The 24805-nt window shown below is 50.1% G+C and overlaps 1 protein-coding gene across 1 annotated transcript in view; it reads left to right on the top strand.

Annotated features, from left to right (window-relative positions):
• Positions 1 to 24805, top strand: part of ZWILCH (zwilch kinetochore protein) — a 132525-nt gene that overhangs the window by 31491 nt on the left and 76229 nt on the right. Inside the window, exons 7-9 of the mRNA XM_068249159.1 lie at positions 3451 to 3600; positions 3688 to 3759; positions 22079 to 22172. Of these exons, the coding sequence (XP_068105260.1) occupies positions 3451 to 3600; positions 3688 to 3759; positions 22079 to 22172 (316 nt within the window). The remainder of the gene's footprint in view (positions 1 to 3450; positions 3601 to 3687; positions 3760 to 22078; positions 22173 to 24805) is intronic.

Raw genomic sequence — 24805 nt, 5'->3', positions numbered from 1 at the left:
ATCCTGCTGTGTTGTGCGGCCCTGCAGCTTGGCCTTAAAGCTGCAGTAGCCAATTACAGAAAAAACAGCCCGGTCTTTAAGGGGGGTTTAGCACTGTGGTCCTCAAGTGGTTAAGAAGTACGGCTTGCTCTGGCGTAATAGAGGGCAAAGACACTGTACCTACATACGCCTGCATCTGTTGAAGTGAGGGTTGCGAAGTGTCAGGGCTCTTTTAAATGATACAAGCCAGAGTTGTCACCCATCCATCTGCAGTCTTTTGGGGATGACGTGGCGTTAGAGTGGGGGTGTTGTTGCTGAACTATTCTCCATTTCACCTGTCTGCTTTTAGCTTTCGCAGCCATTCTCTGCCCCGCCTTATTACTTTTTATACAATTATTTACGCACAGAATTAGTTACCATTTATCATATTGTTGGTACAACAAGACTTGATGCCTCAACACCAATAATAATCGCATGGTTTCAGGATTGTCATAGTTACAGGATCCCTCTCAACGGCCTCGATTCATAAACCTGATAGCTCAATTTCATTGGAGGCAGCTACAAGATGATTGAGCAGAGCCCAGATCTGCAACCCAGGTTAAATTTCTCCCCCTTCCAAGTGAATACTTCCTCTCCAGCTAAGAGACACAGAGCCACAACACTCAAGTTTATGGAACAGCATCTCTGTCTAGCTAAGAGGCACAGAAACCACACAACACTCAAATTGGTGGAAATGCATCTCACAAAGTTTATATTGCATGTGATATATGTGATACAGGTACAGATATTGATGAATTCCAGAAAGCAACATGCACAGTGCACTCCAACCATATAAACACACAAAGCTTAGTAAACAATGCCCACAATGTATACATTAATACATAACATTAATGCAGCTTCCCAATATATCCTAAAATACAGCACATAATATGCAGTCCCATTATATCTTACCCATGGTTTTCACCTAACAGCCTCACCAGCACATTCCAGCCAAAAGACCCCCCTCACAGCACATGGTCAAAGACAATATACCCCTTGACTCCACCCCCTCACCATACATCACTTCCCCTTTAGGAAGTTTAGTGTCATTGGCTGAAAGAATGCTTTTCAGCAGATTTAAACTTTATCTCCGCCCTAGGTCAGTTAGCAGGAAGTGAAGTCTTTTGTCTTAGAAACATGTGCTCTAAGAATGGTGCAATGCCTGCTCCACAAAAGCAAGCAGTGAAACACACAGTCCATATCTTACAAAACCATTACAGCAATCTGTAATGCAGAAAACAGCTGACTTTACCAAGCACTTAGGAAAGTGTCAATTTATCAAGGCTGTTACCGCATGAAAAGCTGAAATTACTGAGCAGTGAGGTAAATTACCTCCTTGTGCTGTAAATACCTCAACTCATGTCAGTAAATATAAATTCATGAAGCCTACAACATGTGGTAAAGCCCAGAAACATGCAGCGATTACCGGCATCTCTGATGTGGCGGAGACTGTGCGGAGCTGTGACTCATAGAAGCAGAGAGGGATATCAGAATCAGGTTTATTTCGCCAAGTACAACAAGAGTTGTACCCGGAATTGGTTTTGGGTCAAGCAGGGTCGGTGATGGTACAGTCACATAAAATATATATACAGTGCATACAGGTACCTACAGATACATACAGTAGGTACATTACATATACAGGCATAAAACAAAGGCATAGACAGGAGGATACATATAAGATGGAACCAGGAGGGTAATCCGCTGCTGTCTATGGCACTCAAAACGCTTCTGCAGCGATATTTTTTGAATTAGATGCCCCATGGTCTGACCCAGTGAAGAGAGAGAGGAAAGATAGGAAAAAGAGAGAAGGTGAAAACAGTGAAGTGAGTCCCCTTTGGATTCCAATGTAATCTGGCTGGTTAGTGTCCTGGTCCTGCCTTTACCCCTTTAGCTGCATGTAGCGAGTCCTGGATCATGTGTGTGGGTCTAGCCATGGGTGAGCAGGGCAAACTGCATGGACCCTTCCTAGTATCTTGACTTTGGGGCCTAGTATGGTGTGTGTGGAGTAGCCACAAGGCCATGACCCAGGGACAGGGGATCAGAGAAACCAGTGACTGCTGTGGTGAGTGGCCAAGAGCAAGTTCAATTATCCAGTTGGAGAGGGACTGACCTGGCTACCTTCTATATGGAGCTGGTCAAAACAAGGAACTGCTGGTTGGCCAAAAAAAGTAAAAAGGCTGGATCCCAGGCAGTCCGGCAGAGGTAGATGATGGCTCCTGGATGGTGTGTTGACAGCCAGGCAAGTTGGCCTGGTGTGTGGTGGCTGCAGTGTGTGCAGGCAGCTATGTCTGGCCTTTCCCAGCGGTGGAGCAGCCCCTGTACCTTTAATGGACGGGTCCTGGTTCCCTTGGCAGCGGCGGTGTGGAAGCCGCGTGGTTCATCCCTGTGTATATGCAGGAGGAGGCTCTGCCAGTAGGGAAGGAGAGCCCGGACTCCCGCATGCTGTGCTGGATGCACGAAGTCCCCAGGCAGTGGCGGTTGACTGCTGTAGTGGGGACAGCAGGGACAGGTTCCTCCGGAGCAGCATCCCGTCTCCAAGCTGCGTGTTATCTGGCAGCGGCACTGGGCGAGAGGAGTTCCCAGGCAGTGGCGGTGGTAATATGGAGCAGCTGGGGCTGGCGCCACGTGGGTCGTCAGCTGAGCTGACCACGTGGTGAGCCAGACCTCAGCGCAAGTGCCATGGCGTCGGAGCCCGAGGTACTGAAATGTCGTTCATCTGCCCGATGGTGTGGCGGAGCTAGAGGGAGACCACCAGAGCGGTTTGGCCGTAGCCCCAGGGGGAGAGGAGTGAAAAAAAAAGAGTAATGTGAGCCGGAGCCCTGTGGCCGTGGCTACCTGCCAGGCACCATCTTGCACATTCCTATGACATTTCTATATCCTATAACTGACAGGAGAAGAGCCAGTAGAAACAGCCCCTGTCTCCTGCAAGTCCCGCCGATCGGATGTTGATAAGATGCCATGCCTTCTCGGAATGATTGAGCTTCTCTACCCCCCAGGCTGCAGAGCAGAGAGATCCCAAACAAGATTTCTCCGGCAGCCCTTCTGATGTTTAACCCTTTAGGTTCCTGTTTGAAGATGCGGAGGAGCAAGTGGGAAATTCACCTAAGCATAGTGTGTTTGAATGTTTCTTGGAGTTAATCTAAGCTGTGGCAATAAAATAAAATGTTAAGAAAGACTAATAGACATATTCAGAGGGAGCAGAGGCAGTATAACAAAACATGTACATTCCAGAGGGATGTCGGGATGCCTCTTACTATTGTAATGCCGTCACTGCACGGAACAGCATATAACCACTCCACACTGCTCTGTTGTCAGACAGAAGTCTAAAATATTAAATGCTGTACTTCATGAATCGAGGCTAATGTGGGCAATTTCCATAAGATTCTTTTATATTTCCATCAATCTCTGTTAATGTCTCTTCATTGTTACTAGATGCAGACGAGAGGATTCGCTCAGTATGATTTATTCAGCCCAATAGAAAGCTCCATCATGGAAGCGCAGACCAATGTCACGGTAGACTTTGTTTGGAACGGAGTGGACAAGATCCTGCAGATCCCACCGCTGACCTCCACGGCCACTCTGGTAAGAGGGAGAAGCTGGCACATGCTCTTGCTGCAGCTAATAAACCTTCTTTCCCTTTCTTTGACTCCTTGTCTTTTTGGCTGACAGAATATTATGGTAGAGTCTGGAGATCTGAGGAGTCCTGTTTATCCCGTGTATAAGGAGCTGGAGTTTTTATTGGTAGGTACAATTTCTGTATTCTGTCATTAACATACTTACCTGTAAACACTTTAACGTGAACCTGAGGTGAAAATAAACAATTGTATGTATCCTCCTACTCCTAAAAATTACTTTAAAGAGTAACTCCAGTGAAAATAATGTAATAAAGGGCTTAATTTTTACAATAATTATGTATAAATGATTTAGTCAGTGTTTACCCATTGTAAAATCTTTCCTCTCTCTGATATACATTCTGACATTTATCACATGGTGACATTTTTACTGCTGGCAGGTGATGTCAGTGGAAGGAAATGCTGGTTGCATTTTCGGCAGGTGGAATCAACTGTTATTTCCCACAATGCAACAAGGCTCCCACAGTGTGATGTCAGGACCTCAGTGCTGTGAGGCACTGACATCACACTATGGGAGGGGTTTCACCACAATATCAGCTATACAGCGCCCCCTGATGATCAGTTTGTGAAAAGGAAAAGATTTCTCATGGGAAAGGGGGTATTGGCTACTGATTGGGATGAAGTTCAATTCTTGGTTACGGTTTCTCTTTAAAGGACTTCCGAGGCCAAAACTAAGAAAATTACACTGTACCTTTTTTCTAGCCGAATCCACGGAGGACGCCCTGCGCGTCCTCCGCTCCGTTCTGCCGTCAGTGTCGGCCTATTCGTTCCCCCAGGGCAAGCCCCGACCCCACCGAACGGGTCGCATCAATGCCACCCCTAAGATGGCCGCCGCCTTGATCCGCGGCTGCGCAGTACGCTTTGCCGCGATTGCGACTGCGCAGCCTTTAGCCCGCCTCTCGCCGCGTATGGGTCCTGGCATCCTCCTGAAGCGTGCGGCGGGAGGCGGGCTAAAGGCTGCGCAGTCGCAATCGCGGCAAAGCGTACTGCGCAGCCGCGGATCAAGGCGGCGGCCATCTTAGGGGTGGCATCGATGCGACACGTTCGGTGGGGTCGGGGCTTGCCCTGGGGGAACGAATAGGCCGACACTGACGGCAGAACGGAGCGGAGGACGCGCAGGGCGTCCTCCGTGGATTCGGCTAGAAAAAAGGTACAGTGTAATTTTCTTAGTTTTGGCCTCGGAAGTCCTTTAAGTATCCGATGGTTTTCTTTTGTGTTTAAACATTTACAAAGTAGATTGAATGTTTTGCTTTATCTGCTTGGTGGCAGCCTATTTAGTGTCCCAGAGTTAAAATGCATGAGCTACTGACCTTTTTCTATTTTTGTCCTGCCCTCAGAAGTTGTATTCTGCCAGGAACATTTTTATGGCTGTAATTTGCTTATCAGTGATGGTTACTATATTCCCGACAAGACAGAAGCTGTCACTTCCATGCCTAGAAATTAACTCTTTCAGGCAGCAAAATAAAACAGCCTGGTTATGAATGTTTTGTACTGTACATACACATGTTTATCTCACTATGTCACATGTCGCTTCGGGTTTACTTTTACATTTTTTTTTAAATATTCTGACAAACTACTTAGCTGACCATTCCAATGCCTGAAAAAAGAAATCCTTTAGGAACCTTACACACTGAAAATCGCTGTGTGATGCTGTTATCTCTAGTTTACAAGAGTGCGTTTCACTGCAATTGTGGAGCAATAACGATTGTGGAGCAATAACGAAGGGGGGAGCAGGGAGGAGTTTTCCTTTAAATGGGGGATTACTAAACAAATCTTATAGAGCCAGGGTTTCCTGTGTGATTTGCATACGCTCCCGTTAATTTAACCTGCTCACCAATGCAGGAAAGATGCAGCTGGCCGATCGGGTGTAAAACGGATCGCACTTCTCTGTACAGGGCACCACCATTATTATGCTGCAATCGGCCAACACACATGCTCTGTAATTATTCAAAGCCATCAAAGGGAACCCGAGGCAAACCTTTAGCATACTTACCTAGGAAGAGGCTTACAGTTTCCTCCTCGCTGCTGCTGCCACTTCCCGGGACCCTCCGACATGCTCCAGGCCACACCCTCTGCAGGCTTACTGCACAGGCATGGTCGTACTCGCACAGGTGCTTCTCTATAGCATACATGTCCAACTCTGTCCTATGGCCCAAATTGGGCCCACAGAGCCATAAAATTTGGCACACACGTTGTTTCCCCACTTTGCATTATTTTTGGCCACTCATGACCACCAGGGAAGCTATTCTGGAGGTGAAGCCCTAGATCAGCAGGGAAACTATTCTGGAGGAGAAGCTCTAGATCAGCAGGGAAACTATTCTGGAGGAGAAGCCCTAGATCACCAGGGAAGCTATTCTGGAGGTGAATGTAACGATTGTGGAATTCTCTCCGTGATCAGCGCACAAGACGTGCGCTGACACTGCGGAAATCCTCCACAAGCGTGTAATTTGAGGGAACCCAGCAAAAGGTGCAATGCACCTGTAGAGGGAAATTCCTGTCGACAGGTGGAGCTTTGGAGTGCAGAGGAACAACTCCTCTACCCTGCCACAGACGCCAGACAGGAATTGTACGAAGGGAAGAAACGCAGGGCAAGATAGCCCTGAAATAGAGAGATCAAAGCGATAGAGGGTATGTGTGTCCACCAATCTAGTCGCCACCCTGCGATGATGAACACACAACCAGGAAGACAAAGCGAGAAGGCAATCGCCGGAGATGGCGATTGCTAACAGCGACACAAGACTGAATAAGCACAGATGAGGAATGTATGTATGTCCACCAATCTAGCCGCCAACCTGCGACGGCGGACACACAACAGAAGAAAACCAAGTGATAACGCAATCGCAAGAGAAGCGATTGCGGAAGAGAATGAGCCCAGGGACAGATTGTATGTGTGTGCATCAAACTAGTCGCCAACCCGCGACGGTGCATACACAACAGCAGATATGAAGTAGGAACGCAATCGCGAGACAGGCGATTGCCAGAGGTGACACAAGGCTACAGCAAGGCAGAGCACGAGAGTAGCAAAGGCACAGCAAATCATACAATGAGGAGATAAGGAAAATAACAAAAGCTAACTAAATGCGAACACCGCACTCATTCGCAACAGTGCACGCGGTTATGCGCGGTCTCCGCGTGATAAGCACAACAGAGACAAGCACGCCTAACTAACCACCAACAGACAAACATAAAACAGAGGACGCGAGCGCTTGCTTAACGGTTACCTCACCGAGCCTCCAGCAAGCGTTCGTAGCAGACAAGACAGATACACGAAAACAGGAATAAGTAACAGGATCCACAGCACTAGCGCAAGGCGAGTGCGATCCAAGTATAGAAAGAGAGATGGAGATCAAACGGATCCACAGCACTAGCGCAAGGCGAGTGCGATCCAGGCAAGACAGATAGAGGAGATAGCTGGTAGCAACCGCTGCTCCAGCTATACTCCAAGAACAAAGATCAGAACGATCTCCTGTCGGCCACCGCTGGGACAGGACAATCGCAACAGACAAACAAAACAGATATGCAATCCCAACTGCACTAGGGAATCTGCCTAGTGCAGTCCCAGGAATTACTCTAAGCTAATCTTCAAACAATAAGTAAGGCTGACACTCAGGAGTGTCTACAGGACTAACCCTTATGACCAGCCAAGGACTCTGGGAAACATAGCTCTTTATAGAGCAAGCCTACAAAGGATGTGGCTAGGCAATCTGCATGACAAACGTATGCAAATTCCTCAGCAGCAAGCTGCACAACTGACAAAAGGTCTCTCTTCCAGAGACCTGCAGAATGCAGACCTGAACAGTGGTCAAAAGGCTGCCTGCCTGCGCAGGCAGCCGCACGGATCCTCACAGTGAAGCCCTAGATCACCAGGGAAGCTATTCTGGAGGAGAAGCCCTACATCACCAGGGAAGCTATTCTGGAGGTGAAGCCCTACATCACCAGGGAAGCTATTCTGGAGGTGAAGCCCTAGATCACCAGGGAAGCTATTCTGGAGGTGAAGCCCTAGATCACCAGGAAAGTTATTCTGGAGGAGAAGCCCTAGATCACCAGGGAAGCTATTCTGGAGGAGAAGCCCTAGATCACCAGGGAAGCTATTCTGGAGGAGAAGCCCTAGATCACCAGGGAAGCTATTCTGGAGGTGAAGCCCTAGATCACCAGGGAAGCTATTCTGGAGGTGAAGCCCTAGATCACCAGGGAAGCTATTCTGGAGGAGAAGCCCTAGATCACCAGGGAAGCTATTCTGGAGGTGAAGCCCTAGATCAGCAGGGAAGCTATTCTGGAGGAGAAGCCCTAGATCACCAGGGAAGCTATTCTGGAGGTGAATCCCTAGATCACCAGGGAAGCTATTCTGGAGGAGAAGCCCTGGATCACCAGGGAAGCTATTCTGGAGGTGAAGCCCTAGATCACCAGGGAAGCTATTCTAGAGGAGAAGCCCTAGATCACCAGGGAAGCTATTCTGGAGGTGAAGCCCTAGATCACCAGGGAAGCTATTCTGGAGGTGAAGCCCTAGATCACCAGGGAAGCTATTCTGGAGGTGAAGCCCTAGATCACCAGGAAAGTTATTCTGGAGGAGAAGCCCTAGATCACCAGGGAAGCTATTCTGGAGGAGAAGCCCTAGATCACCAGGGAAGCTATTCTGGAGGAGAAGCCCTAGATCACCAAGAAAGCTATTCTGGAGGAGAAGCCCTGGATCACCAGGGAAGCTATTCTGGAGGAGAAGCCTTAGATCACCAGGGAAGCTATTCTGGAGGTGAAGCCCTAGATCACCAGGGAAGCTATTCTGGAGGAGAAGCCCTAGATCACCAGGGAAGCTATTCTGGAGGTGAAGCCCTAGATCACCAGGGAAGCTATTCTGGAGGTGAAGCCCTAGATCAGCAGGGAAGCTATTCTGGAGGAGAAGCCCTAGATCACCAGGGAAGCTATTCTGGAGGTGAATCCCTAGATCACCAGGGAAGCTATTCTGGAGGAGAAGCCCTGGATCACCAGGGAAGCTATTCTGGAGGTGAAGCCCTAGATCACCAGGGAAGCTATTCTGGAGGAGAAGCCCTAGATCACCAGGGAAGCCATTCTGGAGGAGAAGCCCTAGATCACCAGGGAAGCTATTCTGGAGGCGAAGCCCTAGATCACCAGGGAAGCTATTCTGGAGGCGAAGCCCTAGATCACCAGGGAAGCTATTCTGGAGGCGAAGCCCTAGATCACCAGGGAAGCTATTCTGGTGGAGAAGCCCTGGATCACCAGGGAAGCTATTCTGGAGGAGAAGCCTTAGATCACCAGGGAAGCTATTCTGGAGGTGAAGCCCTAGATCACCAGGGAAGCTATTCTGGAGGTGAAGCCCTAGATCACCAGGGAAGCTATTCTGGAGGAGAAGCCCTAGATCACCAGGGAAGCTATTCTGGAGGAGAAGCCCTAGATCACCAAGAAAGCTATTCTGGAGGAGAAGCCCTAGATCACCAGGGAAGCTATTCTGGAGGTGAATCCCTAGATCACCAGGGAAGCTATTCTGGAGGAGAAGCCCTGGATCACCAGGGAAGCTATTCTGGAGGTGAAGCCCTAGATCACCAGGGAAGCTATTCTAGAGGAGAAGCCCTAGATCACCAGGGAAGCTATTCTGGAGGTGAAGCCCTAGATCACCAGGGAAGCTATTCTGGAGGTGAAGCCCTAGATCACCAGGGAAGCTATTCTGGAGGTGAAGCCCTAGATCACCAGGAAAGTTATTCTGGAGGAGAAGCCCTAGATCACCAGGGAAGCTATTCTGGAGGAGAAGCAATAGATCACCAGGGAAGCTATTCTGGAGGAGAAGCCCTAGATCACCAAGAAAGCTATTCTGGAGGAGAAGCCCTGGATCACCAGGGAAGCTATTCTGGAGGAGAAGCCTTAGATCACCAGGGAAGCTATTCTGGAGGTGAAGCCCTAGATCACCAGGGAAGCTATTCTGGAGGCGAAGCCCTAGATCACCAGGGAAGCTATTCTGGAGGTGAAGCCCTAGATCACCAGGGAAGCTATTCTGGAGGTGAAGCCCTAGATCAGCAGGGAAGCTATTCTGGAGGAGAAGCCCTAGATCACCAGGGAAGCTATTCTGGAGGTGAATCCCTAGATCACCAGGGAAGCTATTCTGGAGGAGAAGCCCTGGATCACCAGGGAAGCTATTCTGGAGGTGAAGCCCTAGATCACCAGGGAAGCTATTCTGGAGGAGAAGCCCTAGATCACCAGGGAAGCCATTCTGGAGGCGAAGCCCTAGATCACCAGGGAAGCTATTCTGGAGGCGAAGCCCTAGATCACCAGGGAAGCTATTCTGGAGGCGAAGCCCTAGATCACCAGGGAAGCTATTCTGGAGGCGAAGCCCTAGATCACCAGGGAAGCTATTCTGGTGGAGAAGCCCTGGATCACCAGGGAAGCTATTCTGGAGGTGAAGCCCTGGATCACCAGGGAAGCTATTCTGGAGGAGAAGCCTTAGATCACCAGGGAAGCTATTCTGGAGGTGAAGCCCTAGATCACCAGGGAAGCTATTCTGGAGGAGAAGCCCTAGATCACCAGGGAAGCTATTCTGGAGGTGAAGCCCTAGATCACCAGGGAAGCTATTCTGGAGGTGAAGCCCTAGATCAGCAGGGAAGCTATTCTGGAGGAGAAGCCCTAGATCACCAGGGAAGCTATTCTGGAGGTGAATGTAACGATTGTGGAATTCTCTCCGTGATCAGCGCACAAGACGTGCGCTGACACTGCGGAAATCCTCCACAAGCGTGTAATTTGAGGGAACCCAGCAAAAGGTGCAATGCACCTGTAGAGGGAAATTCCTGTCGACAGGTGGAGCTTTGGAGTGCAGAGGAACAACTCCTCTACCCTGCCACAGACGCCAGACAGGAATTGTACGAAGGGAAGAAACGCAGGGCAAGATAGCCCTGAAATAGAGAGATCAAAGCGATAGAGGGTATGTGTGTCCACCAATCTAGTCGCCACCCTGCGATGATGAACACACAACCAGGAAGACAAAGCGAGAAGGCAATCGCCGGAGATGGCGATTGCTAACAGCGACACAAGACTGAATAAGCACAGATGAGGAATGTATGTATGTCCACCAATCTAGCCGCCAACCTGCGACGGCGGACACACAACAGAAGAAAACCAAGTGATAACGCAATCGCAAGAGAAGCGATTGCGGAAGAGAATGAGCACAGGGACAGATTGTATGTGTGTGCATCAAACTAGTCGCCAACCCGCGACGGTGCATACACAACAGCAGATATGAAGTAGGAACGCAATCGCGAGACAGGCGATTGCCAGAGGTGACACAAGGCTACAGCAAGGCAGAGCACGAGAGTAGCAAAGGCACAGCAAATCATACAATGAGGAGATAAGGAAAATAACAAAAGCTAACTAAATGCGAACACCGCACTCATTCGCAACAGTGCACGCGGTTATGCGCGGTCTCCGCGTGATAAGCACAACAGAGACAAGCACGCCTAACTAACCACCAACAGACAAACATAAAACAGAGGACGCGAGCGCTTGCTTAACGGTTACCTCACCGAGCCTCCAGCAAGCGTTCGTAGCAGACAAGACAGATACACGAAAACAGGAATAAGTAACAGGATCCACAGCACTAGCGCAAGGCGAGTGCGATCCAAGTATAGAAAGAGAGATGGAGATCAAACGGATCCACAGCACTAGCGCAAGGCGAGTGCGATCCAGGCAAGACAGATAGAGGAGATAGCTGGTAGCAACCGCTGCTCCAGCTATACTCCAAGAACAAAGATCAGAACGATCTCCTGTCGGCCACCGCTGGGACAGGACAATCGCAACAGACAAACAAAACAGATATGCAATCCCAACTGCACTAGGGAATCTGCCTAGTGCAGTCCCAGGAATTACTCTAAGCTAATCTTCAAACAATAAGTAAGGCTGACACTCAGGAGTGTCTACAGGACTAACCCTTATGACCAGCCAAGGACTCTGGGAAACATAGCTCTTTATAGAGCAAGCCTACAAAGGATGTGGCTAGGCAATCTGCATGACAAACGTATGCAAATTCCTCAGCAGCAAGCTGCACAACTGACAAAAGGTCTCTCTTCCAGAGACCTGCAGAATGCAGACCTGAACAGTGGTCAAAAGGCTGCCTGCCTGCGCAGGCAGCCGCACGGATCCTCACAGTGAAGCCCTAGATCACCAGGGAAGCTATTCTGGAGGAGAAGCCCTACATCACCAGGGAAGCTATTCTGGAGGTGAAGCCCTACATCACCAGGGAAGCTATTCTGGAGGTGAAGCCCTAGATCACCAGGGAAGCTATTCTGGAGGTGAAGCCCTAGATCACCAGGAAAGTTATTCTGGAGGAGAAGCCCTAGATCACCAGGGAAGCTATTCTGGAGGAGAAGCCCTAGATCACCAGGGAAGCTATTCTGGAGGAGAAGCCCTAGATCACCAGGGAAGCTATTCTGGAGGTGAAGCCCTAGATCACCAGGGAAGCTATTCTGGAGGTGAAGCCCTAGATCACCAGGGAAGCTATTCTGGAGGAGAAGCCCTAGATCACCAGGGAAGCTATTCTGGAGGTGAAGCCCTAGATCAGCAGGGAAGCTATTCTGGAGGAGAAGCCCTAGATCACCAGGGAAGCTATTCTGGAGGTGAATCCCTAGATCACCAGGGAAGCTATTCTGGAGGAGAAGCCCTGGATCACCAGGGAAGCTATTCTGGAGGTGAAGCCCTAGATCACCAGGGAAGCTATTCTAGAGGAGAAGCCCTAGATCACCAGGGAAGCTATTCTGGAGGTGAAGCCCTAGATCACCAGGGAAGCTATTCTGGAGGTGAAGCCCTAGATCACCAGGGAAGCTATTCTGGAGGTGAAGCCCTAGATCACCAGGAAAGTTATTCTGGAGGAGAAGCCCTAGATCACCAGGGAAGCTATTCTGGAGGAGAAGCCCTAGATCACCAGGGAAGCTATTCTGGAGGAGAAGCCCTAGATCACCAAGAAAGCTATTCTGGAGGAGAAGCCCTGGATCACCAGGGAAGCTATTCTGGAGGAGAAGCCTTAGATCACCAGGGAAGCTATTCTGGAGGTGAAGCCCTAGATCACCAGGGAAGCTATTCTGGAGGAGAAGCCCTAGATCACCAGGGAAGCTATTCTGGAGGTGAAGCCCTAGATCACCAGGGAAGCTATTCTGGAGGTGAAGCCCTAGATCAGCAGGGAAGCTATTCTGGAGGAGAAGCCCTAGATCAGCAGGGAAGCTATTCTGGAGGTGAATCCCTAGATCACCAGGGAAGCTATTCTGGAGGAGAAGCCCTGGATCACCAGGGAAGCTATTCTGGAGGTGAAGCCCTAGATCACCAGGGAAGCTATTCTGGAGGAGAAGCCCTAGTTCACCAGGGAAGCCATTCTGGAGGAGAAGCCCTAGATCACCAGGGAAGCTATTCTGGAGGCGAAGCCCTAGATCACCAGGGAAGCTATTCTGGAGGCGAAGCCCTAGATCACCAGGGAAGCTATTCTGGAGGCGAAGCCCTAGATCACCAGGGAAGCTATTCTGGTGGAGAAGCCCTGGATCACCAGGGAAGCTATTCTGGAGGAGAAGCCTTAGATCACCAGGGAAGCTATTCTGGAGGTGAAGCCCTAGATCACCAGGGAAGCTATTCTGGAGGTGAAGCCCTAGATCACCAGGGAAGCTATTCTGGAGGAGAAGCCCTAGATCACCAGGGAAGCTATTCTGGAGGAGAAGCCCTAGATCACCAAGAAAGCTATTCTGGAGGAGAAGCCCTGGATCACCAGGGAAGCTATTCTGGAGGAGAAGCCTTAGATCACCAGGGAAGCTATTCTGGAGGTGAAGCCCTAGATCACCAGGGAAGCTATTCTGGAGGTGAAGCCCTAGATCACCAGGGAAGCTATTCTGGAGGAGAAGCCCTAGATCACCAGGGAAGCTATTCTGGAGGTGAAGCCCTAGATCAGCAGGGAAGCTATTCTGGAGGAGAAGCCCTAGATCACCAGGGAAGCTATTCTGGAGGTGAATCCCTAGATCACCAGGGAAGCTATTCTGGAGGAGAAGCCCTGGATCACCAGGGAAGCTATTCTGGAGGTGAAGCCCTAGATCACCAGGGAAGCTATTCTAGAGGAGAAGCCCTAGATCACCAGGGAAGCTATTCTGGAGGTGAAGCCCTAGATCACCAGGGAAGCTATTCTGGAGGTGAAGCCCTAGATCACCAGGGAAGCTATTCTGGAGGTGAAGCCCTAGATCACCAGGAAAGTTATTCTGGAGGAGAAGCCCTAGATCACCAGGGAAGCTATTCTGGAGGAGAAGCAATAGATCACCAGGGAAGCTATTCTGGAGGAGAAGCCCTAGATCACCAAGAAAGCTATTCTGGAGGAGAAGCCCTGGATCACCAGGGAAGCTATTCTGGAGGAGAAGCCTTAGATCACCAGGGAAGCTATTCTGGAGGTGAAGCCCTAGATCACCAGGGAAGCTATTCTGGAGGCGAAGCCCTAGATCACCAGGGAAGCTATTCTGGAGGTGAAGCCCTAGATCACCAGGGAAGCTATTCTGGAGGAGAAGCCTTAGATCACCAGGGAAGCTATTCTGGTGGAGAAGCCCTGGATCACCAGGGAAGCTATTCTGGAGGTGAAGCCCTGGATCACCAGGGAAGCTATTCTGGAGGAGAAGCCTTAGATCACCAGGGAAGCTATTCTGGAGGTGAAGCCCTAGATCACCAGGGAAGCTATTCTGGAGGAGAAGCCCTAGATCACCAGGGAAGCTATTCTGGAGGTGAAGCCCTAGATCACCAGGGAAGCTATTCTGGAGGTGAAGCCCTAGATCAGCAGGGAAGCTATTCTGGAGGAGAAGCCCTAGATCACCAGGGAAGCTATTCTGGAGGTGAATCCCTAGATCACCAGGGAAGCTATTCTGGAGGAGAAGCCCTGGATCACCAGGGAAGCTATTCTGGAGGTGAAGCCCTAGATCACCAGGGAAGCTATTCTGGAGGAGAAGCCCTAGATCACCAGGGAAGCCATTCTGGAGGAGAAGCCCTAGATCACCAGGGAAGCTATTCTGGAGGCGAAGCCCTAGATCACCAGGGAAGCTATTCTGGAGGCGAAGCCCTAGATCACCAGGGAAGCTATTCTGGAGGCGAAGCCCTAGATCACCAGGGAAGCTATTCTGGTGGAGAAGCCCTGGATCACCAGGGAAGCTATTCTGGAGGTGAAGCCCTGGATCACCAGGGAAGCTATTCTGGAGGAGAAGCCTTAGATCACCAGGGAAGCTATTCTGGAGGTGAAGCCCTAGATCACCAGGGAAGCTATTCTGGAGGAGAAGCCCTAGATCACCAGGGAAGCTATTCTGGAGGTGAAGCCCTAGATCACCAGGGAAGCTATTCTGGAGGTGAAGCCCTAGATCACCAGGGAAGCTATTCTGGAGGAGAAGCCCTAGATCACCAGGGAAGCTATTCTGGAGGTGAATCCCTAGATCACCAGGGAAGCTATTCTGGAGGAGAAGCCCTGGATCACCAGGGAAGCTATTCTGGAGGTGAAGCCCTAGATCACCAGGGAAGCTATTCTGGAGGAGAAGCCCTAGATCACCAGGGAAGCCATTCTGGAGGAGAAGCCCTAGATCACCAGGGAAGCTATTCTGGAGGCGAAGCCCTAGATCACCAGGGAAGCTATTCTGGAGGCGAAGCCCTAGATCACCAGGGAAGCTATTCTGGAGGCGAAGCCCTAGATCACCAGGGAAGCTATTCTGGTGGAGAAGCCCTGGATCACCAGGGAAGCTATTCTGGAGGAGAAGCCTTAGATCACCAGGGAAGCTATTCTGGAGGTGAAGCCCTAGATCACCAGGGAAGCTATTCTGGAGGTAAAGCCCTAGATCACCAGGGAAGCTATTCTGGAGGAGAAGCCCTAGATCACCAGGGAAGCTATTCTGGAGGAGAAGCCCTAGATCACCAAGAAAGCTATTCTGGAGGAGAAGCCCTGGATCACCAGGGAAGCTATTCTGGAGGAGAAGCCTTAGATCACCAGGGAAGCTATTCTGGAGGTGAAGCCCTAGATCACCAGGGAAGCTATTCTGGAGGTGAAGCCCTAGATCAGCAGGGAAGCTATTCTGGAGGAGAAGCCCTAGATCACCAGGGAAGCTATTCTGGAGGTGAATCCCTAGATCACCAGGGAAGCTATTCTGGAGGAGAAGCCCTGGATCACCAGGGAAGCTATTCTGGAGGTGAAGCCCTAGATCACCAGGGAAGCTATTCTAGAGGAGAAGCCCTAGATCACCAGGGAAGCTATTCTGGAGGTGAAGCCCTAGATCACCAGGGAAGCTATTCTGGAGGTGAAGCCCTAGATCACCAGGGAAGCTATTCTGGAGGTGAAGCCCTAGATCACCAGGAAAGTTATTCTGGAGGAGAAGCCCTAGATCACCAGGGAAGCTATTCTGGAGGAGAAGCAATAGATCACCAGGGAAGCTATTCTGGAGGAGAAGCCCTAGATCACCAAGAAAGCTATTCTGGAGGAGAAGCCCTGGATCACCAGGGAAGCTATTCTGGAGGAGAAGCCTTAGATCACCAGGGAAGCTATTCTGGAGGTGAAGCCCTAGATCACCAGGGAAGCTATTCTGGAGGAGAAGCCCTAGATCACCAGGGAAGCTATTCTGGAGGTGAAGCCCTAGATCACCAGGGAAGCTATTCTGGAGGTGAAGCCCTAGATCAGCAGGGAAGCTATTCTGGAGGAGAAGCCCTAGATCACCAGGGAAGCTATTCTGGAGGTGAATCCCTAGATCACCAGGGAAGCTATTCTGGAGGAGAAGCCCTGGATCACCAGGGAAGCTATTCTGGAGGTGAAGCCCTAGATCACCAGGGAAGCTATTCTGGAGGAGAAGCCCTAGATCACCAGGGAAGCCATTCTGGAGGAGAAGCCCTAGATCACCAGGGAAGCTATTCTGGAGGCGAAGCCCTAGATCACCAGGGAAGCTATTCTGGAGGCGAAGCCCTAGATCACCAGGGAAGCTATTCTGGAGGCGAAGCCCTAGATCACCAGGGAAGCTATTCTGGTGGAGAAGCCCTAGATCACCAGGGAAGCTATTCTGGAGGTGAAGCCCTAGATCACCAGGGAAGCTATTCTGGAGGAGAAGCCCTGGATCACCAGGGACGCTATTCTGGAGGAGAAGCCCTGGATCACCAGGGAAGCTATTCTGGAGGTGAAGCCCTGGATCACCAGGGAAGCTATTCTGGAGGAGAAGCCCTAGATCACCAGGGAAGCTATTCTGGAGGTGAAGCCCTAGATCACCAGGGAAGCTATTCTGGAGGAGAAGCCCTGGATCACCAGGGACGCTATTCTGGAGGAGAAGCCCTGGATCACCAGGGAAGCTATTCTGGAGGTGAAGCCCTAGATCACCAGGGAAGCTATTCTGGAGGAGAAGCCCTAGATCACCAGGGAAGCTATTCTGGAGGAGAAGCCCTAGATCACCAGGGAAGCTATTCTGGAGGTGAAGCCCTAGATCACCAGGGAAGCTATTCTGGAGAATACAGAGATATTTCTTTAACCCAGCATGGGTATGTGTAAAAATACACCCCAAAACACATTATACTACTTCTCCTGAGTACGGCAATACCACGTGTGGCACTTTTTTTCGCGGTCTAACTGCGATAAGGTGCCCGAAAAAAAAGTGAAAAAAAAAAAAGAGGGGAAGGCATCTGCCAGGACATAGGAGCTGCCACCCAAAAATGTCCAAACCCACTCAGCTCGTATGCCCTGGCAAACCCAATTTATCCATTCACACCGATCGATGTGGATGAACAAATCATTGCCTTTTTTTTTTTTTTTTTTTTTTATACAAAGTGCTTGCCAAAGTATAGGAACTCCAACACCGCCCCTCGGCTCATATGCCTCGGCAAACGTATCTTTTTTTACTGCGGAGGAGAAATCTCGTCCTGCAGCGCTGCATGCACCGACTTGTGTGTAATCTGACAGACGCACAATGCTTCTGTCTGGATGCACCATCAGTGCTGCAGCTGGTTGGTTGGTTGCTCGGTCCACCTGGAAGGATTATGGATGAAAAAAGAAGAGAAAAAAAATAAAAACCAAGCAGCAAAGCAAAAACTTCATTACCATTTATAAACTTTATCAAAACAAAACCTTAACATTGTGAACCAAACTTTAACTTTTTTGCTCACCTGTTTTTTTTTTTTTTTTTTTTTAACTTACCTTCCGAGGACAAACCTCTCCTCCCCCATGGGACAATGTTCGAAGTACAAATCGAGTTGTGGCGAAGTACATTACACATTCTGTCCCAAGTGAAAGGAGAGGATTCTTGCAGCCCTGTGTATTAGGGTTTCTCGAAACCAGATACTTGTTTCACACTGCATATTGGCATATCCGGTGGGTTGAGCCCGCCACACCGTATCGCCCAAAACGGACCTTCAGGGAATACCACAAGAGTAGCATTCGGCCTATTAATTAACTGCGTTGCCATAGACTATCATTACTTCCGGGCACTGAGAGCAGTGCTATTTCACACTGCTGCGATGCGTTAGGGCAAATTGCCTAGCGAAAGTCACACTTTACGGTCCCCCCCTACGCCAGAAGTGTTTGACTTAACGCTAGTGCATGCCTACATTACTGCGTGGCTTCTGCAGCAATTTAGGTTGGCCCGGAAGTAATGATAGTCTATGGCAACGCAGTTAATTAATAGGCCGAATGCTACTCTTGTGGTATTCCCTGAAGGTCTGTTTTGGGCGATACGGTGCGGCGGGCTCGACCCACCAGATATGCCAATATGCAGTGTGAAACAAGTATCTGGTTTCGAGAAACCCTAATACACAGGGCTGCCCTAATACACAGGGACCCTTGTGTGCCTACTGCTGTGTCTGGAGTTCCCTACTCTCTTGAGAGGTACCACGAGCAGGTACACTATTAAACACTCCCCTAGGCATAGGCCAGGCTGGTCAGGACAGGTGGGACAGTGAACAGTGGAACCTTATTCCAGCCCTGCTGCAGACACAACAACGTTTTCTTAGGATGCGGTGACCGGGTGTACTCAGAATCGGATAGGCGTAATGCCTTCCTTGCAGCTGGCTTGTTGCATTTTGGGGTTGGGCCACGGCACCTCCTGGATACAACTGTAGATCCACGGCGGACTCTGTCAAAGTCATAAAATTTGCCGTCGACGCTACCATTGTTGGTCTCGTCACCAAAGACAATATCCAGGAGTATCAGCAGCAGGTGGAGAGAATATGGCACTGGTGCATAGAGAACAGTCTGGTGCTCAACAAAGCCAAAACTGTTGAGCTAATAATTGACTTTAGGAAATCCGCTCCCACTCCACCTCCCATCTACATCGACGGCGCCGAGGTGGCCAGAGTGCCCTGTGCTCACCTTCTGGGCACCACCATCTCCAGAGATCTCAGTTGGAAGGCCAACATTACGGCAACCCAGCGGAAGGCCCAGCAGAGGCTGTTCTTCCTCCGCCAACTGCGGAAATTCGGCATGGCGCAGGAGATTCTAACTTGCTTCTACTCCTCCACCATCGAATCGATCCTCTGCTCCTCCATCTTGGTCTGGTATGCGGGAGCCACTGCCAGTGACAGACACAAACTACAGAGGATCATCAAGTCGGCGGAGAGGATCATTGGGAGACCTCTGCCTCCCCTTGACCTCCTGTACAACACAAGACTGGGTGCCAGGGCGCTGAAGATCGCAAGTGACCCCTCGCACCCAGGCCACAGGTTCTTCTCCCCACTACCATTGGGCCGGAGACTTCGGGCCATCCCCACTAAGACCACCAGACACAAGAACTCCTTCTTCCCTGCAGCCGTCAGCCTCCTGAACTCCCGTAACATTCTCCCACTTTCTATCTGTGCCTTACCACCTGCACAGTAGTGGTCTGGAATAAATACGCTTTTCGAAGCAACCTGCCATCACTCCTAACTGATTGGACTTTGTCCCTGCACCCTGGTTAGAATCCAGCAGTGTCCTGGAATAATGCTTACGTCTGCTGAAGGGAACTGTATAGGGGAGGGAGGGGGACCACTAGATTCCAGGGAACTGTATAGGGGAAGGAGGGGGTCACTAGACACCAGGGAACTGTATAGGGGAGGGAGGAGGGTCACTAGACACCAGGGAACTGTATAGGGGAGGGAGGAGGGTCACTAGACACCAGGGAACTGTATAGGGGAGGGAGGGGTCACTAGACACCAGGGAACTGTATAGGGGAGGGAGGAGGGTCACTAGACACCAGGGAACTGTATAGGGGAGGGAGGAGGGTCACTAGACACCAGGGAACTGTATAGGGGAGGGAGGAGGGTCACTAGACACCAGGGAACTGTATAGGGGAGGGAGGGGTCACTAGACACCAGGGAACTGTATAGGGGAGGGAGGGGTCACTAGACACCAGGGAACTGTATAGGGGAGGGAGGAGGGTCACTAGACACCAGGGAACTGTATAGGGGAGGGAGGAGGGTCACTAGACACCAGGGAACTGTATAGGGGAGGGAGGAGGGTCACTAGACACCAGGGAACTGTATAGGGGAGGGAGAAGGGTCACTAGACACCAGGGAACTGTATAGGGGAGGGAGGGGTCACTAAACACCAGGGAACTGTATAGGGGAGGGAGGAGGGTCACTAGACACCAGGGAACTGTATAGGGGAGGGAGGGGTCATGACACACCAGAGAAGTGTATAGGGGAGGGAGGGGACCACTAGACCAGGCATGGGCAAACTCGGCCCTCCAGCTGTTACGGAACTACAAGTCCCACAATGCATTTGCCTTTGAGTCATGACTGTGGCTGTCAGACTCCTGCAATGCATTGTGGGACTTGTAGTTCCGTAACAGCTGGAGGGCGAGTTTGCCCATGCCTGCACTAGACACCAGGGAACTGTATAGGGGAGGGAGGGGGACCACTAAAATAGTGCAAATAGTTGTTTGAGTGACAGTCCTACAAGACTGTGTTTAGCTAGACACACCTACGCTGCCTCACCTGTTCTTAGTGCAAAATCCATGTCATGCACACTAACTGGATGTGGTGGCATCTACACTGGCTACCGTATTTTTCGGACTATAAGACGCACCTAGGTTTAAAGGGCAAAATCCAGGAAAAAAAATGCATCTACAGTGCAGGCGTGTCTTGTAGACCCTTTCCCCCCAATTATTATGTCCACCTGTGACCTCTGTCCTTACCATGTCCTCTGTCCCCCTGGCGCCCAGGCATTCCTGTCTACATTCAAGCACCTGTACTTGACCTGAGGAAGCGGTTTAAGCCGCGAAACGCTTGTCTATAGTGCCAATAAATCTTTCGGCTCTTTACCAAGTGGAGTTTCTTTTAAAAAAAAAAAGTGAATACTGATTAAGATTACAAGGGCGCCTCCTATCCTCCTCGTAATACGACCCCTATGACATTTGTTCATACTGTGTCCTCTATCTGTCCCCCTGTGTCACCTGTCCATCCCCTTGTGTCACCTGTCTACACCCCTTGTGTCTGCTGTCCATACCCCTGTCCTCTGTCCATCCTGTGTCCTCTGTTCCCTGACAATGTGCATCCATGTGTCCCCCAGAAGGAAGTGCAGGGGCAGACTAGAGTGCACTCACTTACTCAGTCCCGGCTCTGAGTGCTGCATCTGCCTATTTCACCTTCCCTGCAGGCAAGTTGTAATCACAGGCTTTGTCCCCGCTGATGGTATCAGCCGACATGCTGCATAGGTGGCTCTGGCACGAGCCTGGTCTTTTTCTGTGTCCGCCTCATCCATACGATCTTCACCACTGCTGGTGGCTGACATCGGAGCGGTGCATCTGTGCACCGGCTCTCTAGTGGCTTCATCCCGCCGTATGTCCGCATATCATCCGCGGGCCCCCCTCGCCGCAGATTCACGAACTGGACCATCGCGGCCAATCAGGAGAGGAGAGGAGGCAGAGGGTGGCTGTGATTGGCGGTCAGGGACAGCGCCCCCCGCCTGATTGGATAATGGTCTAGGAGAGAGAAGAGGGTGGACGTGATGTTCCCGTTCGTGAACCTGCGGCGAGGGGGGCCCGCTGATGATATGCGGACATACAGCGGGATGAAGCCACTAGAGAGCCGGTGCACAGATGCACCGCTCCGATGTCAGCCACCAGCAGTGGTGAAGATCGTATGGATGAGGCGGACACAGAAAAAGACCAGGCTCGTGCCAGAGCCACCTATGCAGCATGTCGGCTGATACCATCAGCGGGGACAAAGCCTGTGATTACAACTTGCCTGCAGGGAAGGTGAAATAGGCAGATGCAGCACTCCGAGCCGGGATTGAGTAAGTGAGTGCACTCTAGTCTGCCCCTGCACTTCCTTCTGGGGGACACATGGATGCACATTCGGACTATAATTCGAACTATTTTGGGGGAGAAAAAGTGCGTCTTATAGTCCGAAAATACGGTACATGTTGTGGCATCTACACTGACTGGATGTCTGATCACAAAGAAAGTCTTCCATCCTAAGATCTGATGACCTCTTCACAGGTTCTGGCGGACGGCTTGAGGACTGGCGTGACCGAATGGCCGGAGACTACTGAAGCCAAGTCCGCCGTGGAGCTGGTCCAAGAACTTCTGAACGGTGATTATATATGCAGGTTTCATTTCTGAGCATTGAGGTCTGTTGTGTGCCCAATGGAAATGTGCGACACTATCAGCATATAGATATTTACTCTTCGTTTTACCAAGATTACAATATAATATTACTTGGTCTGCACAATTTATATTCTCTATACATTGTATGATTTACATATAGATGCAGATTTTGCATTTGAGGAAAGGAAATATATCATATCATATCATATAACCTCAATAGCGCAGCAAAGTGCTCAAATACATTTCAGGCATATAATTCCAACCATTTGTCCAGCAGCGGATAGAGAAAGAGACATTATTATTATGAATGGACATGGCCCCTGATCGGGATCATGTGCATTCATTCCAGGCACTGCGATTGGTTCGAGGAACCCTTGGTTCCCTTCCCCAATCGCTGACACAGAAAAGCTGCTGGGTATGAGCGGCGGTCCCACACGCACCCACTGCTATAAGGCTTGACTGGTGTCTATCTGGACGACTCTAGTCGTCCAGATAGACTGAAGTGGTTAAAAATTGTAAATGTAGACCGCGTAAGGACAACCTCCAAGCATCTCGGCAATGGATAATAACAGGAAAATGGCAAGAAGAAAGGGGGTCATCAAATGATTAAACCCACCAAGTGCTGAAGCTGAGCTGCCAGGTAATATAGATAAGGTTGAGTCATGGCCTAACCCTCCTCCCCGGATACTGAAGAATGGCATTTTACTTCATTTCCTATGAGAGTGTAGGTAATGACTTTAACACCATTTCCACTAACCCCAAACTTGGCTTCATTTTCTGCACACGGAAACGCATCCACAAGTCAGTCATGTTTACATGGTAAAATGTATCTTTAGCTTTCAAAAATGAAACGTATATTTTTGGCCTATCCTCTTTCTTGGTCAGCGAGAAATCGGTTACCTACTGTTACAATAACTTACTGACTTACAGACCCAACAAGAGTATAAACAGTAACATTTGTGAGCAACCAGTGCCACCTTGTGGTTAGCTGAGAAAATGACATGCTAGTTGTAACTGAAGAATGATTTTACCATTACAGTGATAAATGTGGGTTCAAAGCCACTTTAGGTGGACAGCTTGTAGACGAGTAATTTAGTGAAAACCAGTGTAAGAAAATTTGGAGCAAAATTGAGGCAGTAGCACGTGGCAATCAATCAGGTTCAACAATCTGCTACTCCAATTGTGACCTCGTTTTCTATGTGCTGTTTTGGTACATTTGTGTCAGATCTAGGGCTGCAGAAGCTATTCAATGACATGATGATAGTTTTCAGCTGATGCAAATATTCTTAACTCATTTTATGCAGCTGCAAGTTGGACCAGTGAAATGCATGAGCGGATGATTGGAATGGCAAGGTAGACTTACAGATAGCGTTACGCTTCAGTCCCCAGACCAGCTGCAGACCAGCTGCAAGTTGGACCAGTGAAATGCATGAGCGGATGATTGGAATGGCAAGGTAGACTTACAGATAGCGTTACGCTTCGGTCCCCAGACCAGCTGCAGACCAGCTGCAAGTTACTCCAGTGAAATGCATGAGCGGATGATTGGAATGGCAAGGTAGACTTACAGAAACGCGTTACGCTTCGGTCCCCAGAGCAGCTGCAGACCAGCTGCAAGTTGGACCAGTGAAATGCATGAGCGGATGATTGGAATGGCAAGGTAGACTTACAGATAGCGTTACGCTTCGGTCCCCAGACCAGCTGCAGACCAGCTGCAAGTTACTCCAGTGAAATGCATGAGCGGATGATTGGAATGGCAAGGTAGACTTACAGATAGCGTTACGCTTCGGTCCCCAGACCAGCTGCAGACCAGCTGCAAGTTGGACCAGTGAAATGCATGAGCGGATGATTGGAATGGCAAGGTAGACTTACAGATAGCGTTACGCTTCAGTCCCCAGACCAGCTGCAGACCAGCTGCAAGTTGGACCAGTGAAATGCATGAGCGGATGATTGGAATGGCAAGGTAGACTTACAGATAGCGTTACGCTTCAGTCCCCAGACCAGCTGCAGACCAGCTGCAAGTTACTCCAGTGAAATGCATGAGCGGATGATTGGAATGGCAAGGTAGACTTACAGATAGCGTTACGCTTCGGTCCCCAGACCAGCTGCAAGTTGGACCAGTGAAATGCATGAGCGGATGATTGGAATGGCAAGGTAGACTTACAGATAGCGTTACGCTTCAGTCCCCAGACCAGCTGCAGACCAGCTGCAAGTTACTCCAGTGAAATGCATGAGCGGATGATTGGAATGGCAAGGTAGACTTACAGAAACGCGTTACGCTTCGGTCCCCAGACCAGCTGCAGACCAGCTGCAAGTTGGACCAGTGAAATGCATGAGCGGATGATTGGAATGGCAAGGTAGACTTACAGATAGCGTTACGCTTCGGTCCCCAGACCAGCTGCAGACCAGCTGCAAGTTACTCCAGTGAAATGCATGAGCGGATGATTGGAATGGCAAGGTAGACTTACAGATAGCGTTACGCTTCGGTCCCCAGACCAGCTGCAGACCAGCTGCAAGTTGGACCAGTGAAATGCATGAGCGGATGATTGGAATGGCAAGGTAGACTTACAGATAGCGTTACGCTTCAGTCCCCAGACCAGCTGCAGACCAGCTGCAAGTTGG

The sequence above is a fragment of the Hyperolius riggenbachi genome, chromosome 8 (genome assembly GCF_040937935.1).
Source record: "Hyperolius riggenbachi isolate aHypRig1 chromosome 8, aHypRig1.pri, whole genome shotgun sequence".
Lineage (NCBI taxonomy): Eukaryota > Metazoa > Chordata > Amphibia > Anura > Hyperoliidae > Hyperolius > Hyperolius riggenbachi.
Note: the sequence above shows the minus strand (reverse complement) of the source record. Positions and strands in the feature narration are given on the sequence as shown.